Source organism: Myotis daubentonii, chromosome 4, assembly GCF_963259705.1.
Source record: "Myotis daubentonii chromosome 4, mMyoDau2.1, whole genome shotgun sequence".
Classification (NCBI taxonomy): domain Eukaryota; kingdom Metazoa; phylum Chordata; class Mammalia; order Chiroptera; family Vespertilionidae; genus Myotis; species Myotis daubentonii.
Window position 1 is genome coordinate 82,781,408 of NC_081843.1, and position 23,956 is coordinate 82,805,363.

At 41.1% G+C, this 23,956-nt stretch overlaps 1 protein-coding gene across 1 annotated transcript in view; it reads right to left on the reverse strand.

The window, feature by feature from the left end:
* Positions 1 to 6,014: 6,014 nt before the first annotated feature.
* Positions 6,015 to 23,956, reverse strand: part of CWC27 (CWC27 spliceosome associated cyclophilin) — a 180,913-nt gene continuing 162,971 nt past the window's right edge. Inside the window, exon 14 of the mRNA XM_059694531.1 lies at positions 6,015 to 6,610. Coding sequence (XP_059550514.1) covers positions 6,448 to 6,610 — 163 coding nt within the window. The 3' untranslated portion in view covers positions 6,015 to 6,447. The remainder of the gene's footprint in view (positions 6,611 to 23,956) is intronic.

Here is a 23,956-nt window from a genome sequence, read left to right on the forward strand (position 1 = left end):
CCCGGACTGTGAGAGGGCACAGGGTGGGCTGAGGGACAACCTTCCCCCGAGTGCACGAATTTCGTGCACCAGGCCTCTAGTATAGTATAATTTTAGAACACAGATAAAATGATCACATTCCTCTTATCCTATATAATAAAAGCCTAATATGCAAATTGTCCCCTTGACCAGGAGTTTAACTGGGAGTTCAACAGCTCACTATGACGTGTGCTGACCATCAGGGGGCAGCGTGGAACATGGCGGGCATTGGCAACACGGTGCTGGCAGTGGACAGCAGTTGAGGCCCTGCCAACGCTGAAGGGCACTGACAATAGTGGGACCAGAACGGGATGGTGGAGCAGGTGAGCGTATGGTGCCAGATCAAGGTGGGTATGAGCGGGGGCCCTATTGCCCTGCCGATTGCCCCGCAGATGGCGATCAGCGGCAGCGGCGGGGGTTGGAGCCACTGCCTGGCTCCCAGGTGCTGAGGGAGCCAGGTGGGGGCCTGATGACTCAGGTGGAGGGGGGCACATGGGGGCCCAGGTGCTGCCCAAGGCCCAGAGGTAAGTTGGGACCTGCCCTTCCACACCAGACTCTAGTGCTTCAGTAGCTGGCCAGGCCTACGGACTGCATGCACCCATGCACAAATTTCATGCACTGGACCTCTAGTCCTAAATAAAATGTTTCCTCAAAAATGGCAACTTTGCCCTGCCAGTGTGGCTCAATGATTGAGCATCGACCCATGAACCAGGATGTAATGGTTAGAATCCTGGTCAGGGCATATGCCTGGGTTGCAGGCTCAATCCCCAGTGGGGGGCATGTAGGAGGCAGCCTATCAATGATTCTCTCTCATCATTGATGCTTCTATCTCTCTCTCCCTCTCCTTTCCTCTCTGAAATCAATAAAAATATATTTTTAAAAATTGCAACTTAGCCCTGGTTGGGTGGCTCAGTTGGTTGGAGCATCCTCCTGCACACCAAAGTGTTGTGAGTTCGATTCCAGGTCAGAGCACATACTTAGTTTAAGGGTTTGAGCCCCAGTCGGGGCACTTATGGGAGGCAACCAATCAATGTTTCTCTTTCACATAGATGTTTCTCTCTCTCTCTCTCTCTCTCTCTCTCCCCCTCCCTCCCTAAAAGTCAATAAAAAGCATATCCTTGGGTGAAGATACAAAAATTGCAGATTAAAAAATGATTTATACATATCACACAAACAAGAGGAAATTCACAAATTGTTAAGTTTCCTCATAACTACTGAAAACTAACCATGGACTACATATTACTTTAAAGTAGTCATTAACTTTCTATACATGATACCCTTCATTTCAAATACATTGTTACTATTAGATACAGAGAAGAAACTGATGGTTGCAAGTGGGGAGTTGGGTGAAAAAGGTGAAGGAATTAAGTACAAATTGCAGTTACAGAATAGTCATGGGGATGTAAGTCCAGCACAATGTCAATAACACTGTAATAACATGTATAGTGCCAGGTGGGCACTAGACTTATATGGGGGGGATCACTTCATAAGTTATATAAATGTCTAACCACTATGCTGTACACCTGAAACTAATATAATATTGAATATCAACTGTAATGGAAAATCATTAAAAGCTTTAAAAAACAAATATGTTGTTACTCAACTGTTTGAATATTATAATAAAACTCCAACCAGATTTATTCTGAAAATAAACGGGAAAGTCACTGAAGAGTTTCCTGCTCTCAAAATCATCATGATCATTAAAAAGTGTGAAAACTTTAGCAACAATTCATTTTTGGCATATAAGGATGAAAAAAAATTCTAAAGAACCAAGAACATCTCCTTTTTGACTAGTGCTGTGAAGAAAGCCTCCAAAAGATGTTCTTACTGATGAAGTAACATGAATATTAATACTGTGCTCTAACCCTAAAGAAAAACTTCCCAGCAGATGGGAAGAAGAAAAAAGAAAAAGAAAAAAAAAAAGCCTGCATTTCATTTAAAAGTCAGTCTTCTCTCCAGATAGGCCTTTCCATTCCTCACCCCAAGTACCTTTTTTTTTTTTATTAAAAAAACACACACATAAATGATGAATTTGCACATTATATTTCAAGGAACTATACTTACATTTCTTGCCTTCCTCTCCCCTCCTTTTTTTTTTGTTTGTTTCCTATGAGATTTGCTTTTTTCTTGAGTTGGACATGTGACCAAAGCAGAAAAGACTAGCAGAGGGAAAAATTCATGTGAGCCAGTGGCTTTGAAAATGGCATCAACAGAGAATCTGAAGATACAAATTAGTCTGTAAACATAGGGTGCAGATGTTGCCAGAACTTGACCAAATTGTGTGAAGTAATCACATCAAGTGGAAATACACGTGAAGATTGTGGTCTTGGATCAAGGTTAAAACCCTCTGTGAGCTCTTTAGTGCAGCACAGGAGTTACTATGTAAGCTTTAGCTAAGCAGCGAAACCCTGTGAAATAACTAGTTGCATACTGGGGCTTCCTTGGGTGGCTTGAAATCCGCCATGGCAAGTATTTACACCACGGAAATTGGCAAATGCTGCAAACCAGAGCTCCCCCCACCCGCCTTTTTTTTTTAGGGAGCTAGTTTACAATTTAACCACTGAAAACAGCTCTCCGCGGGGGTTAACAAAACCCTTAGCACCTGTGACATATTCATATAGTTTTGGTGAGGAGGGTTTTGGAGAATAAATGATTATTCTTTCAAAAGCAGGGGACTGCTAATCCCCATCTTAGCAAGACTCAGTGTTTTATTATTTCTCTTGGACTTCAAATATCTTCAAATCCTTATTAGAAAGGATTTCTCTAAAACATGGTCCCTGCCTCACTTCTCTTCATTAAAAGCCAAAAGAAGAAAGAGGTAAAATATATATGGGACAGGAAACCTGCTTTCTAGGAAGCAGAGTGGTGTCACCTGGTAAACTGTGTGAAGTCCCTGGAGCTGGGTCAAAGCCATGGAGAAACCAGACCTGCCTTGGTTGTCTTTTTTTTTTTTTTTTTTTTTTTTTTGTGAATGACAGTGTTAAAGAATGTAACCCCTCTTAACTTCTCTACACCCCGTACATACAAATTGCTTATACTGATACAACCCTTAGTGGCAACTCACTTCACACCTCCATTTTCTCCCTCGTTATCACCAAGATTAAACAGCATGTTTGGGCAATATTCTGCATTTATCTAACCTTTTCCATACAGGCCACACTGACACAACAGATACAACACAACAGGTTTATGTACCTCACACGTCGGATCCTATCAAGAAACGTGGTCGTGACAGTTTGATAAGGACACCATAGCTTATTGAACTTGTTCTAAAAACAACAGCAGCAAACCACTCATCTCCTCACACTTTTTAATGACCTTGTTTTATGATGTCCCCATTTTTAGCTGCAGCAGATGCATTGCTGTGTGGCCTTGGAGCATACTGGGAGCCGAGGGCATGTCACAATATGTTTTGATATTACACCATTAAAAATTCTAGAGAGATCCGCATTCACTTCAATTACCTGATGAGAAAAGAGGTCTAGTGTTGCCAACAGGTTCAACCAAAGTGAAAAAACGGCTTGTAAGGAAATGAGAAAAAATTTTTCCAGGAGTTGTCCTGGCTGGGTGGCTCAGTTTGTTGGACTGTTATCCCACACACCAAAAGGTTGTGGGTTTGATTCCCAGTCAGAGCACATACCTAGGTTGCAGGTTCAATCCCCAGCCATCAGGGTAAATGTACAGGAGGCAACTGATCAGTGTTTCTCTCTCACATATATCTTTCTCTCCCCCCTCCCTCTCTCTCTCTTTAAAAAAAAAAATCAATAAAAAACATATTCTCAGGTGACAATTTTTTAAAAAAATTGCAGGAGTTGCTTTTCCCTGCTCTCCAGAATGTCTAGCATTGCCACAGACAATGAACAAGAATGCTAACAGACTTCATGTTTCAGGAAAACACCATATGGCAAGACAGAAAAGAAAAATAAGCCCAAATAAATAAAAAATTAGAATGAACTTAAAAAGGCTAACTTCTTACATGTTTTCATGTTTGTTTTTTGTCTTTGAACTGATTTTTTTTTTTTTTGCAATTCATATGGTCCAAACACACTCCTGTGACATTTCCAAAGACTTTACTATAAGCACATTTAATATCATACAGGGTAGGGCAAAAGTAGGTTTACAGTTGTTTGTATGGAAAACAATAAGATAAGAATAAATTGCATTTCACATATGCACAACTGTAGACCTACCTTTGCCTCATCTTGTATTTAACAGATAATTAATTACATTCTTAAAAAATTGTTATTGCTATAATTCAGTTAAGTTCAAAGTGAATTTTATTATCATGGTGAAATTCTGCTGATAAGATTCTAATCTCTGTGGAATTTCAGAACTTTCTGGTCTTTGTGAATAAACCAGGATAAGATGCATTTAACCAACCTGAGGGTTTAATTTATCTATAATTGGGACAATCCCACACTAGTTATAGTGGTGGACACATGAGGAAGAATGACACGGAAACTTGTAGGTATGGAAACTTGTAGGTGCAAATCAAGTGGTAATACATTTCACAATAACTGACAGAGACTCAGTAAGTTTGGAAAACGAAATTTTGCTTTGTGAATACCTGTGATAACCAAGGTTACAACTTCGTGATGAGAAGACAGGACACACTTCTAAACACTGGCTTACTGTTTGGTGGCTGTGAGATTAATCACTCCACATTGAGGGGGCTGGCATGTCCTACTCCCCTGTCCCTCTCCTCCTCTTTGAAACTTTCTGCTTCCTGAAGAGAACAAAGGGTTCTTGTTAGTACTGGGAGTCCTGTCTTCTCACCTCAGGTTGTAGATATCAAAAAGAAAAAAAAAATGAAATATTTCAGGCATACCAACATGTATAGAGAATACTATAATGAGGATTGAGTACACACCCTCTACCTTAATAAATAAAACACTACAAACACAAGCAAGGCTCCCTGTAAATTCCTTCTGCCTCCTCAGAGGTAATCACTATTTCCATACCTGGTTTATATTTTTGCTACACATGTGTATATCCATAAACAGTATATAATGGTAGGTTGTGTGTTTTAAATTTTTATACAGATGGTCTCCTTTTTTCATATTATGTTTAAGATAAGGTAATACATATAGCTCTGGTTTACTGATCTTCACCACTACAAAGTATTTGATAGTATGGATATACAACAACTCATTTATCAATTCTTTGGTTGATGCTTCAGTGTATACTCAGTAGGGGTCTCCTTGAGCAAGGTGTGAGAATTTCTTTAAGGCACAAACCTAGGATTAGAATTTTTGAATCATGGGTAGGCACATCTTTAACGTTAGTAGGACTGCCAATTCCAAGGACTGAATCACCTGCTGTGAGGCCAGGAGTCTCTTTAACAAGCCCTCTGGGTTCAAAGTTTTGGCTTCATTCCTCTGGAAGAGGGGTGGGTGGTAGGGGAAGGGTAGTGCAGCAAGACTCTGCATTTCTAACATGTCCCCATGTGACGTTGCTGTAGTGTAATGTCTGGGACTGTATTTTGAGAACTAGTGTTCTTAGGAAAAGCCTATTGGATGACATTTTGAGAGAGAGAGCCAATGAGACACTATCTGAAAAGATGTTGCTGGTGAGGTTTTATGAGGTAACTGAAAGTTAGTCTGTGGTATAATTTTAGCATTCTGATTCTAGGAATGAAAACCTGACTAAATATAGATAATATGTAGTAAATAACCCGTGAGAGTGATTGCCATCAAAGGCTAACTTCTCAATGAGCCGCTCTGCAAGAATGGGGCCCCTACATGTCTGCTGCGGCTGCTGTGTGAGAAGGGCGAGTGGGCAGGTGGCCCCGGGTCAGGCGGCCTGGGGTCCGGCCAGGATGTGCCATGAGCTGGGCTGACAGTAGCCGGTGTCTCAGCTGCATCAGTAGAAGCCAGGCATTAGCCTTGATGCAGGTGTGAGTGTTCATGTGGGCGTTCCTCACAATTTAAGGTACGGGCTACTGAGTCCTGTTGATTTGGCTATTTTGAGATATTTATATGAAAAAAAAATCAATCTTTATATTATATGTATATATATTTTATTATATTCCAAAGCTAGTATTCTGATGACAGAATGCCAAAGAGGTTTTCCTCAAATATTCTTTTTGCAGGAATTTCTTAGAAAAAATCTCAAAAATGAAGCCTTCACATATTTTAGGGTAAAAAAGCACAAGTAGGCTTGCATGGTCTGCACATGGTTAACATGAAAACTGGAAGGAAAGTGATTTTATTTCACATTTAACAATATAAAAGGTCAATGCAGAATAAAAGTGTGTTCCAGTAACCAAGAGCATGTGTTTGTGACAGTCCACAATTTACATAACAAGACCCTGGTTTTCAAAACCAGACTTTTTCCCATGCCTAAGTGATGCTGCTGGGAGCAATGGCTGTCATGAGGCCATGCACTGCAGGCACACTTCCACCTGCTCTGGGTGTCAGTCCTCTCCTTCTATCTTCTTTCCTTTTTCTCTCTCATCAGCTTTTTGCTTTCTTCCCTTCTTCTTTTATTCACTGGATTCCGGGGATCATAGATTTCAAACGTGTCTGAGTCCTGCATGCTCGCATCTTTCACTTTTCTGCTTTTATCCTCAAACTGAAGTACATGTGACATCCTAAAGAGGGAGAGAGATGGTTCAGTGATTGTGGCGTGGAAACTGAAAGGAGAAATTCTATACTTCCCCATCCTTGGCAAAATGAACTATAAGGGTACCGAACACAAAGATGGGTTTATTGTTTATTGGTGCTTGTGCCACACGGAAACCAACTTCTCAGAAAACACTTGAATTTGAAAACCATGTGTGGAGTTTGTTCTGTTGGCTTGTATTTCTAGTAGTGAGTGTCGTTGCCTCAGTTTTCACTTGTGGTTCTTTTCCTGATGGGAGGTTAAAAGACTTCTACACACAGTGTTCCTTAAACTAAACTCCCAGAACATTCTGCCAACTGCCTTTAAAGAGCTTACTTTCTTAGCTAGAGAGAGCCTGGCTGCAGAGCAAAACTCCTGCAATAAGCTACTCCTATCTGATTTCTGTTTCATTTTGTTCTGAGTATTTAATGGATCAAGAGTAGGTAATGTGTTAAGAAAATTCTTGTTCAAATGGTATTATGACTCCCTTTTCTGTGGAGTTGTTGAATTAAAGAAATATACATATTTTTCATACAAACGGAAACTAAGCTTTTGGCAGAGCTCTGTGGACTAATTTCCTCCTCCTACTATTGATTACAACAAATCTAACCACCCTGCTTTCCTACTTTATCAAATGCTTACTGGTCTTAAGGTATCAACATGTGCTTGACTCATAAGTGGTCATAAGCTGGCTATCCTTAGCAGCAGGGGAACATGTAAGCGATTAGCTCTGTCCCCATTCAGAGGTGTCAGGAATAAACGGGGAAGTCAAAAGACTAGGTTTCAGGGCAGTTGAAGGAATTTGGAAAGAGGAAAGTTCAATTTTTATATATAAACAAAACTACTAAGGCTTTCCCATTAGTTAGTTCAACAATTTTTAAAATAGGCAGACAAAGCATTTTCCTTTATCACAGAAGATAGGGCCAAATTGCCTATAGGATTAACACTCCGCATACACCAGCTGTAACTTTCAGATGAAACCCAAATATTATATTAGCTTCTTTTTCCCTGCAGTAGCACAAATGCTGAGTGAAGTTTATTTATGTGACAAACTCCTAAGGATATACCCAGATTTTAAAGAGTCCTAAAAAGATTTTGGGAGGAAAGTAAAATGTTACAGTAGTAGTGATGCTACAATTACTCAGGATTCAGTAACTACAGTTCACCAGGGCTGACATGTGGGGTCTTAGTAGCATTCCCACCCCTTTCCACCCAGATAGATAAAGCTGATTGGAACACAGGTGAGGATGAGCGATAATAATGACTTAGAGTTTCCTTTAACTTACTGAGGTAACTCACATTTCTACAATTTATTATTAAAATACATGATTTGCATCAAATTCATAACTGATCTCAATAATATAGTGTCCCAAAAATGTACACATACTTTGAATAATTATAAAGGCAGTGTTTATTAAAATACATTCCATTTTCAAAACTGAGTTATCAGCTGTTAAAGTGCATACATTTTTGGGGGCACTCTGTATATGAACATGCCATCTCACATGTGAGAACTCCGGAGTTTTAATACTTCCTGTTGCTTTAGTAAGCACCTGATTTAGAAAAACGCATCATAGGGTCATTGCTTATTTAGAGGGATTCCTCAGAGTCCTTCAATTTCTTGTGCCTTCAATTTCTTACAGTTTAAGCATTAGCTTATGAGAATAAAACAATCTCCAACTCCTAGAAAAAGGCTGGTTGTTCCACAGTGACCACTAGGACGGATTTGAAACATAATTACACCAGATTTAATCAATTAATGATGACTTGCCTAGGCCTAAATGCACCTCAGTAAATACTTCAGTAACCTCACCTCCGAAAGCCAACTCATCAGTGGCAGCCTAGTGCTTCTGAAAGCTGGCCAATCAGTGGCGGACTCACTCCAGTGAACATGCTTCAGAAAGCCAGCCAATCACAGACAATCTCTCCTGAATGAAGAGCTTCTGAGGCTGATGTCCACTCCTAAACAATCCCCAACCCAAAAATCTATATAAGGATTTGCAACCAGCTTTGCTCAGAGACTGTGCCTCAAAGCACAGCTCTTTCTTACTTCAGTAAGTAGTAAACTCAGCCTTTTGTTTCACATATTAAGAGGTGGTCTTTTCCTCTGATACTTCCTACAATCTGTGCTGCACTTCCCACAAAGCGCACTGTCTAGAAATTGTGAGTGTGTTATCACTGTTGAGGACCAGGTTTAGGAGAGTGGCCACGGTCCTATTAAAAGTCCCTGATCATGCGTCTAGGGAGCCCACCCCACACTGCATTTCCGGAAGTGGTGAGCACTTTCCAAGTGACTCTTGTGCATACGCCTAAGCCAACACCAGGAAGTAGCTGGAATCATATGCCCTTTAAAATATTTTATTCAATACTCCTATATTGATATAAAACACCAAAAGCCACCGTCTTAGTTAACTTATTAATACCACTCCATATGCATTCTTCTATTTAAAAAAATTATCGCTTTTTCTGCTCCCCAATACATATGGGTTTTGTGTAATATCCACTTCTAGTAGGGACTGTCCTTGTTTCAAATATGACTTTGCCAGAATTTGTCAACTAAAACCATAATAAGGCACCTTCCTCCTTTCTATGCCATGAGAGAATCATGCAACTATTGGACTGCGTTGGCCCTGGTCTAAGAAATGACCTCTAGACATGAGAACACAGCACAAAGCCCAGACAGAGAAACAGATTTGCCTATAAACCTGGAAAAACAGAAAGCCGTAAATTAAAGTAGCTGTCTTTTTCGACTGTTTGTTTCAGACACCACTGCACTAAACAGGTCCAACGTTTTGATTAATAACAAACCTAAACCCAGAGGAAAGAAGGGGCTATCGGCTTACACACTACTTCAGCTTTAATATCATAATACTTAGCAGGGCTGGTTACTCAGCAATAATATTTAATCTTTAATAGAAATAAAAGCATAATCAAAACGTTTCACCCATTTATCTTTCAACATGCTTCAATCACTTCATTTTCGAGAGCAAACAAAACAGTTATTATGATTTTCAGCATAATAAACTCCTGACCTATGTGCCTCCATAAATCACAGACTGCACAGATGGAAAGCGTGCCCACATTTCACAGCCTCCGGTGAGAATACACATGCAGACTTATAATGCAGACCCAATTCCAGTGCATAGGGTCTGGTAGTTTACAGTCTTGTATGTATCGACAACTCAATACTATCCACTCTGTGGCTGGTCATGGCATTGGCCCAACAAGAGCAGTGAGTTTACTGGAATTACACACTGATCATTTACATGTGAAAATTTTAAAACTTGTTCACTTGAAGGCAAAGACAGAAATTTAGTTCTTATTAGTAAAAAGTTTTGCATAAGCTCAGATTCTCCATAAGAACACTGACTTGAGTGTGTAATAGAAATATGGAGGGTTACCATTGTCACAGAGGCTGTGTTGGACAGGTAAGTTTTTTGGTCAGAGACTGTGTGGACAAAAAGTAAACAGCTGATTCTCTTAAAAGAACCCGGACCTTGACTAACCTCACTAATTTGACAACCAGTTTTTAAACTTCTCACATAGTTGTGAAATAGATTAAGATATGACAGCAATTAATAATGGGAAATGCATTCTCAGATATATAGTAAATCATTCAAAATAGAACTCCAAAATTAACAATTCACTTCTGACTGAGATGTATTTAAATTATTTATGCTTTTATAATTAAAACGGCTATGTTTTTCACTGGGAAGTCTATAAACCACTCCTTCCCATTTCCAAGTCTCCCTAATTTAGGCACTTAGCACCCAACCCTTAGAGTGTTGTAGGTGTCCTAACTGTTCTGCATCTGCACTATTTCTCCTTTTTATAATCTTCCAAAGGTTCCAAAGTAACCTTTCTTACATGTTTCTTTTACAGTGTTCTTTTGAGCAGGAACTACCAGCTATTGTATTGACTGAAATCTCAGCCTGACCCTTAAAACCCTCTTCCTATCTCACCAACCTCTTTTCCTTTCTTTCATCAGCTCTCACCTTCTGTAATTGCCCGTTTACTTAATTTTGAACAGACTGTCAGTTATTCGAGACACTCTGAGCCTTGTTCACAGCTGTATTCCCAGGGCCAAGAATGGTGATTGGTGTGAATCAAAGCCTTCAGAACCTTTGTGTCGGCCAGGCCTGCTGGCTGGTACTTGCCGGTTTGCTAAACTAACACTTGACCCTGCTTTTGTGGGCAGAGACTGTCTTTTATTTCTCTGATACACTAAAATGACTCACAGGCTCTGCAGAAAGTCCCATGCTCAGCACAAGCCCACCTTTCCATGACTTAATCCCGGCTCAGCACATAGACTGCTGCTTTCCCACTGCACCCCATCAGTGAGTGCTAGTTTTTACTCCCTGAAGACTAAAGTGGGAGCTGGTCTTAAGTCTTTTCCATTTCCTAGGGCACTAATGTAGAACTAGGTGGGCAATTTCTTTAAAGCAATGTTTCTCAAAGTCTAATCTTAGAGCTCTCCCTACCTCAACGCAGGTTGTACATTGGAATCAACTGGGTGCCAGGCCTGGCCTTCACCTCCAGAGGTACTGAATTAATTGTCGTGGTTGGGATGGGGACCAGGAATTGAAAATGTTTTCCTGGTGATTTTAAAATACAGCCAAAGTTAAGATTGCAGCACTAGGGTTTAAGCTTCACATTTTACACTTTCAGCTCAGCTGGCATGGCTCAATGGTTGAGCGTTGACCTATGAACCAGGAGGTCACAGTTCGATTCCTCGCCAGGGTGCATGCCTGGGTTGCAGGCTCAATCCCCAGTGTGGGCGTGCAGGAGGCAGCTAATCAATGATTCTCTCTCATCATTGATGTTTCTCTTTCTTCCCCTTCCTCTCTGAAATCAATAATATATATATATACTAGGGGCCCGGTGCACGAAATTCGTGCACTGGGTGTGTGTGGGGGAGTGTCCCTCAGCCCAGCCTGCCCCCTCTCACATACTGGGAGCCCTCAGGCGTTGACCCCCATCACTCTCCAATCGCAGGATCGGCCCCTTGCCCAGGCCTGATGCCTCTGGCCTAGGCATCCGGCCCGGGCAGCGGGGACCCGCAGCTGCAGCGGCCCCACGATCGTGGGCTTCACTTTAGGCCCAGGCAAGGGACCCCTAGCTCCTGGGACTGCCAGCTTCGACCGTGCCCAGCTCCCATCGCTGGCTCCACCCCTACTTCCTGCTATCACTGGCCAGGGCAGCAAAGGCACCTGATTCTCCGATCATGGCTGGGGGGCAGGGCCCCCAACTCTTAGCTCCCCCCTGGGTTTCCGATCACTGTCAGTGGCAGGGGGCTTCTCCTGCTTTCCCTTTCGCCTCCCTGCATTGTGCCTACATATGCAAATTAACCGCCATCTTGTTGGCAGTTAACTGCCAATCTTAGTTGGCAGTTAATTTGCATATAGCCCTCATTAGCCAATGAAAAGGGTAGCTCGTATGCCAATTACCATTTTTCTCTTTTATTAGTGTTGATATATATATTTAAAAGAACCATTATACTTTCAGATTGATAGATTTCATCAGCCAGTGGTCTGGACCCTTCAGAGATGAGAACAGATGCTTCCCAGTGACAAACTGCTCACCTGCTTGAAGAAGTTACATGGCCTCTGAGCCTATTATTTTAACTGAAGAATCTTAAGTGTATTGCCAGGTCTTATTAATGGTTTGAGGATAAGGCAAGGAGCTAGATTCAATTATTCATTCAACAAACATCAGAGTGCTGTTTATGTGTGAGACCCAATGTCAGATTCCAGGGACACAAAGCCAAATATGACCCAAGCCCTGCTCTCCTAAAGTGAACAGTCTACTCGGGGGTGAACACACAGAGACTCCAGGACAAATGCATATTTTGGAACTGCCTGCCAAGTGTGAGGCAATAATAATGAAAGCATCCACTGACATAGTACTGCACATGCTGTCTGGTATTATCTTCAAAAAAGCTGTATGGGGTAGACAGGAAAGATGTTATTATCACCCTCACTTCACACGCCATCTGTGAGGTTCATGGTCAAGAAACTTAGAGCTGGCTGGTAATGTCTTCAGAGGTAAACTTTCATCTTGTGAAGATATATTTAACTTTAGGAATAAATTAGTGTTAACTCAGTGCTAAGTCCTAATAAGAAGGATAAATAAGTCAGATTGGATAGTTGGTGCTTATTTTAGGATACAAAAATTTAAAAATGCAACTATAGAGACAAGAATGATTATTTGTGTAGCTCCCAAGCTGGTATTTAAAGGAATTCCAAAAAAACAGTTCCAAATATGCCTTGAGCAATGTGGAAGCATCTTCTGGAAAAAGGTGCCTCTCTTTAATTATTTTTAAAAACATATTTTTATTGATTTCAGAGAGGAAGGAAGAGGAAGCGAGGGATAGAAACATCAATGATGAGAGCGAACTATTAATTGCCTGCCTCCTGCACGCCCTCGACTTGGGATCAAGCCAGCAACCCGGGCATGTGTCCTGACCAGGAATCCAACCATGACCTCCTGGTTCGTAGGCCAATGCTCAACCACTGAGCACACTGGCCAGGCAGGAACCTCTCCTTTAGGTGAACATTTGCTTAAAAACAGGGAAGCATTGATTTTCACTGTAAATATTTTATTCCTCACTGCCTTTAATTTTTGCTCTCTGGAATCTCAGTCCCAGTTTCTCCTAACCTTTCTAAAATGAGGGTTCTACGTAGGGACCCCCATTCAGCTGGAGGTCTCAGTGGGGCAGAGCCAAGGCCCATGGCCTGGACCGGTAAGGGTGGAAGTCTGACAATTTCTCTCAGGCATAAAATTACTAAGGAGTGCCTTGCAGTTGATGGTGATATGCAGGTCTTTTTTGTTATATATAGATATTTAAAAATGCAAATCTCGCCATGATAACTGTCCTATTTTAAATCCTTCAGTGTTTCCTCATTGTCTACATAATGAAACTCAAGTTGCTTATGTGGCCTCTATGATTTGGCTTTTGATCCCCTCTTTAAGCTCCCATTGCCACCTTACCCAAAAACTTTTCATCATTAGACCACTGGTCGCTAACTGGTGGTCCACGGACCGAGGTCCGAAAGGTTGGTGACCGCTACTCTAGACATCCTGAATGATTTGTAGTTTCCTGAACAAAACCTGCTCTCTCCTGCCTCCTGGATGCCTCTTCAGGGTGATACACTTCTCTCCCTATTAGCTGAGGTTGTCATCCCCTCTGGGAACCAGTCCCTTTCCGCTTCTGGCCTGGCCTGCTCTTTTTCCAGGGTGAGGGCACTCTTCCGTCAGCTCTCTCTTCTCCCTCGCTAGACTGCAGTTGGCTCTGTTTCACTGGCCTTTGTACCAGCCCTGGTCACAATGCTGGGCAAGAAGAATGCCCTAAATAAATGTTGGCTGAATAAACAGATGTTTCTGGGTGGCCAGTCACCTCTAAAACCTTTGGCTAGAATCCTGGTTTTGTTCATCTTTCTCCTTGGTAGTATTAATACATAATTCCAAATTAGTTAGCAGTAATGTTTATAGACCCTGGAGTTTTCCAGGTTAGTAACTCTCCTTTTAAACTCTACACCAGAGAAAAGTTAATACTGTACTGAAAACACTAAAACAAAGTATTTTCACCACCACTAACTTATGCTATGAAAATCTATCACTTAACTTTCTCAAATGTACCAGTTATACTGCCTAGTGATTGACATTTGTGATTGACATTTGTCTTCTGTACACTAACTCTCTGTGAGGGATGAGGCAGGGGAGAAACGCACACGTTGTCTTCAGCCTTCCTCTACGCCAGTGGTTCTCAACCTTCTGGTCCTTTAAATACTGTGACCCAACCATAAAATTATTTTCATTGGTACTTCATAACTGTAATGTTGCTACCATTATGAATCATAATGTAAATATCTGATATGCAGGATGGTCTTAGGCGACCCCTGTGAAAGGGTCGTTCGACCGCCAAAGGGGTCGCGACCCACAGGTTGAGAACCGCTGCTCTACACGGTCTGAAAGCCCTTGCCATTCTTTGTGAAACTGGCATCCACATAATTTGTGTTTAATATACTGTTCTGATAGCTTCTCACTTCTCTATTCAGTTAGAATTCTTAAGAAACAAAACGAAATAACTCCTGCCTGTTACTTAAGTTTATCGTTCTATGGGACTATGGGTTAGAAACTTAAATGATCTGGTTTAATTTTTTTTGGGGGGGGGGGCATGGAGCTTGGAAGGATACATATTTTAGAAGCAAAACAGTCTTTTTTTTTTTTTTTTTTTTTTGTTTAAATTCAGCAAGACAAAACAACTTCCAGTTTTGCCCACATTTGAGTGTGAAGGACGGCACCTGCTCTGTACCAGAGATGGGCTGCAGCCCGCTCTGGTGCTTCTGTCCTTGTCACTGCTCTGGAATATCCTCCCACCGCCTTCCCATGGTCTGTGACCCTCTCCATTCATAGCCCAGGTTAATTCCCACATTCTCCTGACTGCCCTGGGCCTCAGGACCTGCTCTTGCCTTTGATACTCTGAAAACTTTTGTGGACTGCAGTCAGAAGGCCTGGGTTTGTGGTACAACTCAGTCACTAAGTGTTTCCGTAGGAGAGTCACACTGCTTATCTGTGATGAGGGGATGGTAATAGGCACCCTATTTGCCTCACAGAGTCAGAGTGAGGTTCAAACATCATGCCTGAAAAAGTGTGGTCCAAACACTGACTCATTTCAACTCATTTTGTACTTTGTGTGAGTGTGTATTATGTATAAACTATGCTTGTATAACTGTTGATCATCTTTATAATACTCTACTAATTGCATTGCCTTTTTCAAAGTGTTTTCATGTACATCATCATACACACATGATATACTTCATCCTATCTAACCTTTGAGACTTATATCTATATTTTAAAATATGTCCCATCTATTACTAGACCATAAGCCATAGTGCAGAAACTGTTTATAGTATCAAAGAATTATAACAACTTTTACTAGTATAGCATGATTAACATATTCACTGTTGAGGGAACTTTTTCTTTGTGCAAAATATAACAATCCTGAGAGGCAAAAACATAAAACAACAACAACAAAATTACTTGAAACTCCGTAGCTCATCAATAACTACCGTAAACATATAGACATCACTTCCTGCACATTTTCCTATGTACGTCTATGTATATATACAAATACACACATGTATTTGTGTGTGTATGTATATATATGTACATATATATACATACATACATACATATATACATACATATATTTGAAGGTATCATGACGTATATATTTTACAATTGTTTTTCACATACCACAAACTTCTTTTACATGAATAACTATACTTCAACATTGCTTTATTCACTGTGTAGTATTTGATCCTATAATTTACAATCAACCCCATATTATAATGCTTAGGCACAGGACAGAGATGACTGAGAAACAGAAGAGGCTAACGAGAAGAAAGAAACCGAGGAGGAAAAGTAAAGAAGAAATAAAACTCAAGATGGGAAACAGAAACAGTGACTTAAAGGAAGCGAACAACAAATAAAAAATAGCAGAGAGAAATGGCAAAAACTCAGGAGAAGAAAAATAGGAAGAAATTTTAAAAATATTTGAACAAACAGAAATAAGTATAGGGATATAGAGCATTAGGTAAACCAAACAGAGAGAAAACCGGCCTTTAAAAGAAGAACAGAAGATGAAAACCTGCAGATTTTCCTTTACTGTTCACCATTCACAGGGAAAAACCTTGGTTCTGAACTTTGAAAAAATGCTAGTATTTTCCTCTCAGTTTGGGGTTTTGAAAAGCAAACTTTTAAAAATGACTTGTTTCCCTCAGTTAAAAAGAAAAAAGAAGTCCTCCTATTATTGAGTGTCTTTAATAAATGTTGAGTATTGTTGGAGTACATGTGAAAGATGTAATTCTCAAAATATCTTCAGCAACACGGGAATGCAGTTTCTCTGCTTTCTTGCCTATCTAACATACTGACAGTCAGCAGGACACATTGGAAAGGCTTAAGCGCCTTTCCAGAATAAATGAGTAAAATGCATTCTTACACCTGCCCTTGGCTTAAACAACTGCTCAGCCCATAGCATAAGCTATGGCCAGTGAACTAACAAAACCACATAGGGAAGGTAGGGTTCCCAATCAAACAGGCCTGGTAAGCAGCAGGGGGACATGGCTATCTGCCTGTCTCTGAAACAAACCCCCTAATGTGATAGAAACTTGTTTCAGGGCACACTAAATGAAAGTAGAGTCAATACAGAAGAGTTTTCTTCATCCAGAAGAAAAATGGCAAAAAAAGAGGTGATGTCAGGGATTGAATGGAGGGCTTAGAATAAAAATAATCACCTTTCCAGGATCAGCAACTCTGACAAGATTTACTTATGAAAGAACCACATTGGTCTTCCACAGCATTTATACTCCTTTATAAAATGAACACACCAACTAGGGTATCTGGTGGGTAATCGCATTCCTTCTTGCTTCGTTTTATCACTACCTTAGTACTTGCCTCAGAGCAGTGGTTCTCAATCTTCCTAATGCCGCGACCCTTTAATACAGTTCCTCATGTTGTGGTGACTCCCAACCATAAAATTATTTTCGTTGCTACTTCATAACTGTAATTTTGCTACTGTTATGAATAGTAATGTAAATATCTGATCTACAGGATGTATTTTCATTGTTACAAATTGAACATAATTAAAGCATAGTGATTAATCACAAAAACAATATGTAATTATATATGTGTTTTCCGATGGTCTTAGGCGACCCCTGTGAAAGGGTCGTTCAACCCCCAAAGGGGTCGCGACCCACAGGTTGAGAACCGCTGGCTCAGAGAGAGGAATGGAAGCAAAACATAGACATTAAGATGAGCTTATAATTCTATGCTCTTCAAAGTGATATTATTATTATTTTTTTTAATAAACATTTTTATTTTTTTTATTTATTTTATTTATTTTTTTATATATATTTTATTGAGTTTTTACAGAGAGGAAAGGAGAGAGATAGAGAGTTAGAAACATCGATGAGAGAGAAACATCGATCAGCTGCCTCCTGCACACTCCCCACTGGGGATGTGCCCGCAACCAAGGTACATGCCCTTGACCGGAATCGAACCTGGGACCTTTCAGTCCGCAGGCCGACACTCTACCCACTGAGCCAAACCGGTTTCGGCTTTTTTGTTTTCTATTTAAATTATATTTACAATTGATGTCCACCCCCCTTTTCTTTTTATTTAGTTCTAGCCTCAAGGAAAAAAAAAATTCATTAATGAGGAATTACTGTTCACTGTAAAAGTCTCAAATCTCAAATTTATTTTATTTCAGAATATTAGGAATTATGATTAGAAACTTATGTTAACTATTGCAAGGTATTATTGGTTGATTAAGAAAAGGTAAAAAACAAACTAACACACAAAACAAAAAAATTATAGAAATAGTGGAAACTCTAACCATCATCTTGATGGATCTACTGATAGTAGTCAAATCCAGAGAAATAAATTCTTAAAAATATCAATGACAACCTTGTAGACGAGAACAACAAAACACTGAGCACTGATTATTCCAGACATCCCGCTAAATCCTTTAAAAATAGCATCTCATTTAATCCACAATTTAACCCACCAGGGAGGTACTATTATTACCCTCAGTTTACAAATTAATGAGCAGGGTTAGAAAGGTTATATAATTTGCCTCAGATTGCACAGACAGTAAATTTCCAAGCTGGGATTCAGATTCAGGCCTGACTCCAAATCCCATACTCATAACTACTCTACTATTTATATTACTGTGGAAAATGATGGGTAAATGTGGCAGGAACTTCTTGTTCAAGGTAAGCAAACTTTTAATAACTTTTATTTTTATTCTTCAAATAATACAAGGATTATAATATTAGGGATATGGACTTAACATCTTCCATGATTTAAAGAGGGCTAGACAATTTCTTACCAACAGTTTGACCAAGTCCTGAAGTCACTTGTCTGGCATTATTAACAATAACAACAACAACAACACTACTTTATTTGAAAATACGAAAAATATACAGGCTAGCTCAGGTAGAGAAACTAGTGCAATATAAAATCACAAATGATAATGTCTTCAAAAACAAACAGAATTAAATTGTTGAGCCAAGAATGATTGACTATTTCTGAACTCTACAACTTCCTAGCTATGAGGTCGTGACCCGAACCTTTAGTTACTTAACCTTTCTGTGACTCAGATTCTTCCCATATCATTTGCGCAACAGAACAATATCTAGCTTATAGTTTAAAAAGATTAATTGGTGTTTCTTAAATGTCCACTAAAAGTGGGCTTCTAACTATAACTTTGATTTCTACTAAAAAAGGGGCCAAGCCCAATATTTTACCTATCATAATCAACTGACTTATCTGCACACAAGGAACAGAACAATATTATTACATGTAATGCATTATCTGCATTAATACAGGAAGGAGAAGGGATAATAACAATTCAAAATAGCGGGTAGTAGAAAGATTATTAATGAATGTCTTTGGAAAAGGATTTTGTGGTTTGTATTTATCCATTCTAAGTGTCCTGGAATCCACATCATATAACATAAAAGTAAGAGGTTGCCTTTACTCTATAACAGTGGTTCTCAACCTATGGGTCATGATCCCTTTGGGGGTCGAATGACCCTTTCACAGGGGTTGCCTAAGACCATCAGAAAACACATATATAATTACATATTGTTTTTGTGATTAATCACTATGCTTTAATTATGTTCAATTTGTAACAATGAAATTGGGGGTCACCACAACATGAGGAACTGTATTAAAGGGTCTCGGCATTAGGAAGGTTGAGAACCACTGCTCTATAACTTTGTTAATCCTCTGTGTTTTGGTTCAGTACCAGAGAGATAGAAAAAAATCTGATCAAACGTTTCATAAAAACATTTATATACCTATAGCTGAAAATAGCAACCAAATCCTAGATTTTGTTCTTTGTTACTCCTCATGCTACTTATTTTCCACATGTGATCTTTTCCATCACTTTGAAGGTAGGGCATTTGTCTAAAGAGTGATTATTTCCTTTCTGGCACTAGGGTTGTAATTCAGGTAGTGGCCACCTGTTAAATAATGGGGCCTTTTTATTGATTCCATGGTCAATTGTCTAAGCTTTTTCCAGGTGTGCTTAACTAACACAAAATAATTATAGCACATTATCCAGCCGATTAAGCTTTTAAAGTAAAAATATGTGTTGAACAATAAAGGTCCAACTTGCTCACCAGATATTATGTAGTATTATATTGCTATAATAATTTAGCAGTGAGGTATCGACACAGGAATAGACAGAAAAATTCATGTAGGGTAATAAAACTGAAAAATATACATAAGAACTTACTCTATGACAAAGGACACATTTAGTATCAGTGGGGAAACTCAAGATTATTCAATTACTAGAGGCCCATTGCAGGAAGATTCCTGCAAGAATAGGGCTTCCTGAGGCTGGAGCTCCCTCTGTCTCCGCCGCCTCGCTTCCTCCCTTCTCTGCCGCCTCGCTCCCTCCCATCTCCACTGCCTCGCTCCCTCCCTTCTCCGCCACTTCACTCCCTCCCATGCCCACTGCCTCGGCTCCATTCCCTTCTCCGCTGCTTTGCTCCCTTCTGCAGTGCTTGTCTTCCTCCTACACTGTCTTCAGCCTTCGATCTGTGCCTGTGTATGCAAATTAACCGCCATCTTTGTTGGGTTAATTTGCATATTGCTCTGATTGGCTGGCAGGCATAGTGGAGGGACGGTCAATTTGCATGTTTCTCTTTTATTAGTGTAGATCAGTGATGGCGAACCTATGACACATGTGTCAGAGGTGACAAGCAAACTCATTTTTTTGGTTGATTTTTCTTTGTTAAATGGCATTTAAATATATAAAATAAATATCAAAAATATAAGTCTGTTTTACTATGGTTGCAAATATGAAAAAAATTTCTATATGTGACATGGCACCAGAGTTAAGTTAGAGTTTTTCAAAATGCTGACGAGCTCAAAAGGTTCACCATCACTGGTGTAGATGGTGGTTAGTGATTTAGAAAAAAATAGAGTTATAATATTAATCTAATGTAATAACACCAAATCAATTCCATGTGGATTAAAAATGTCAAAATAAAGTAAAAACAAAACCATAAAAATACTAGAGAATACTATAACTAGGTATTTATATAATCCTGGGATTAAGAAGATGTAGAGAGTGGCACTGGGCAGAAAACATGAAGAACAAGATTTCCAGTTAAAACTCCATGTTAAACACAAAAAAACCCAATAACCTCCATAAATAAATTGTAAGGCAATGACAAAATTGTAAAAATATTTTAAGAAAAGATATCCTTGATATTTAAGAGCTTTTATAAATCAAGAGATATATAATCACATTAGAATATACAATTAACAACCACAATCATAACAATAATAAAATATAAATGGTCAATTAAAACATTTTAAAAGTTCAACTTTACTAGTAAACAAAGAAATACAAAATGATATATGGTAGAAGCTGGCAAAGATTAGTATATCTATATCAGTTATCTGTGATATATTATGACACATACATGCTCACATACTACCCAGAGTAAGGGGCAATCAGTAACTTCATTTATTGCTGGTACAGGCAAAAAGGATTGAACCCTGGAATGCAATCTAGCAAAAATGTCATCAAAGGCATACCAGAGCTGACAGAAGTTTGAGTGGCTGGGAGAGGGGCTGGCTGAAGGGAACCCTCTGGGTGATGTAAAAGTTCTAGATCTTGGTTTGGTGGTATTTACATGAGTGTATATAATTGTCAAAACTCATCAAGATAAACAGATACAAACTATGTATTTTCTTTTTTGTTTTTAAATATATTTTTATTGATTTCAGAGAAGAAGGGAGAGAGAGAAATATCAATGATGAGAATCATTGGTTCTCTGCCTCCTGCACGCCTCCTAATGGGGATTGAGTCCACAACCTGGGCATGTGCCCTTGACTGGAATTGAACCCACCACTCTTCAGTCTGCAGGCTGACGCTCTATCCACTGAGCCAAGCCAGGTAGGGCCAAACTATGTATTTTCTTATAACTAAGTTATACTAAAAAAACAAAAAACAAAAAAGAATGCACATTTGATTCAGTTTTACTTCCTTTAGCCTAAGGAAATAACAGTGAATCTGAAAAGATATTTTACTAATGGATTATTCACTGATGAAGGCTTATAATATAAAATCAGATGAATTTTTCCATTCTTGGAAAAAGTGAAAATATAAATATATGAGGATGGATTAAAAAAAACATTAATCATGATTATGTGTGATATATAAAATTACTAGTGATTTTTTCCTATCCTTTTATAATTCTTTATATATTGAACATGTATTATAAACACAACTTAGGTTATTTGAAAAATCAATATGACAGTTAGTATTAATTTCATCTAATCTACACTAATAAAAGAGAAACATGGTAATTGGTGTACGACCGCTACCCTTTTCATTGGCTAATCAGGGCGATATGTAAATGAACTGTCAGCCAAGATGGCGGCCAGCAGCCAGGCAGCTTGAAACTAACATGAAGCTTGCTTGCTTCATTGACGGAGGACTCCAACGTTCCCCGCCTGCCGCTGCAGGCCTCTGAGCTGCAAGCAACTATGTAACAAACATAGAAGCTAAACAAAACCCCAGAAACCTGCCAGGCTTCAGCCAGCAGGATGGCAACATTGTAAGCAAAGGCCAGAAACCTACTTTCAGCAGCGGAGGCCTAAGAGCTGGAGCCAAGCCTCAAAGCTAAAGCTGGCACAGAATAAAAAGAAAAAAAAGAAAAAAAGGAGCGGTTGGGAGCTTCAGTCACCCCCAGCCTGAAAACAGCCCTCAGCTCCTCACCCAGACTGGCCAGGCACCCCAGTGGGGACCCCCACCCTGAAGGGTGTGTGACCAGCTGCAAACAGCCATCATCCCCTCACCCAGGCTGGCCAGGCATCCCAGTGGGGACCCCCACCCTGATCCAGGACACCCTTCAGGGCAAACCAGCTGGCACCCACCCATGCACCAGGCCTCTACCCTATATAGTAAAAGGGTAATATGCCTCCCAGCACCGGGATCAGTGGAGCCACGAGGCCTCCCGGCACTGGGATCAGCGTGACAGGGGGCAGCGCCCAAACCCCCTGATGGCCCTGCGGCTCTGTGTGTGACAGGGGGCAGGGCCACAACCTCCCTATCCACCCTGCTCTGTTCGTGACAGGGGAAGACGCCCCAACCCCCTGATCAGCCCTGCTCTGTGCCTGATACGGGGGAGCTCCCCAACCCCCTGATCGGCCCTGCTCTGTGTGTGAAGGGTGCGGTGCCCCCCCCCCCCCACGGGCCATGCTCTCTGTGTGACAGGGTAGAGCCATAACCTCCCCATCGGCCCTGCCCTGAGTGTGAGAGTGGCAGCGCCCCAACCCCCTGATCGGCCCTGCTCTGTGCATGACAGGGTACAGAGACCCAACCCCCCTGATGGGCCCTGCTCTGTGAGTGACAGGGGGCAGCTCCCCAACCGCCTGATTGGCCCTGCTCTGTACGTGACAGGGGGTGGCATCGCAACCTCCCCATAGACCCTGCCTTGAGTGTGACAGGGGACCCTTGAGTGTGACAGGGGACAGTGCCCCAACCCCCCAATCGGCCCTACCCTGAGCGTGACTGAGGGTGGCATCGCAACCTCCCAATCCGCCCTGCTCTGTGCATGACAGGGGGCGGCGCCCCAACTCCCCAATCGGCCCTGCTCTGAGCCCGACCAGGGGCTGCACCTAGCGATTGGGCCTGCCCTCTGCCACCCGGGAGCAGGCCTAAGCCAGCAGGTCGTTATCTCCCGAGGGGTCCCAGACTGCGAGAGGGCACAGGCCGGGCTGAGGAATCCCCCCGCCCCCCCCCCCCCCGATTGCACAAATTTTTGTGCACCGGGCCTCTAGTAACTCTATAAAAGAAAATGACACATTGTTTAAAACTGCCTTTTAGCCTAGCCAGTGTGGCTTGAGGGTTCAGCATCAACCTATGAACCAGGGAAAGTATAATTTGACTAGTGGCCTGGTGCACAAAATTCGTGCATGGGGCGGGGGGGGGGGAGTGTCCCTCAGCCCAGTCTGCACCATTTCCAATCGGGGACCCCTTGGGGGATGTCCAACTGCTGGCAGTCAGACATCCCTCTTGCAATCTGGGACCGCTGGCTCTTAATTGCTCACCTGCCTGCCTGCCTGATCGCCCCTAACTGCCTCTGCCTGCCTGCCTGATTGCCCCTAACCCCTCTGCCTGCCTGCCTGATCGCCCCTAACCTCTCTGCCTGCCTGCCTGATCGCCCCTAACCTCTCTGCCTGCCTGCCTGATTGCCCCTAACTGCCTCTGCCTGCCTGCCTGATTGCCCCTAACTGCCTCTGCCTG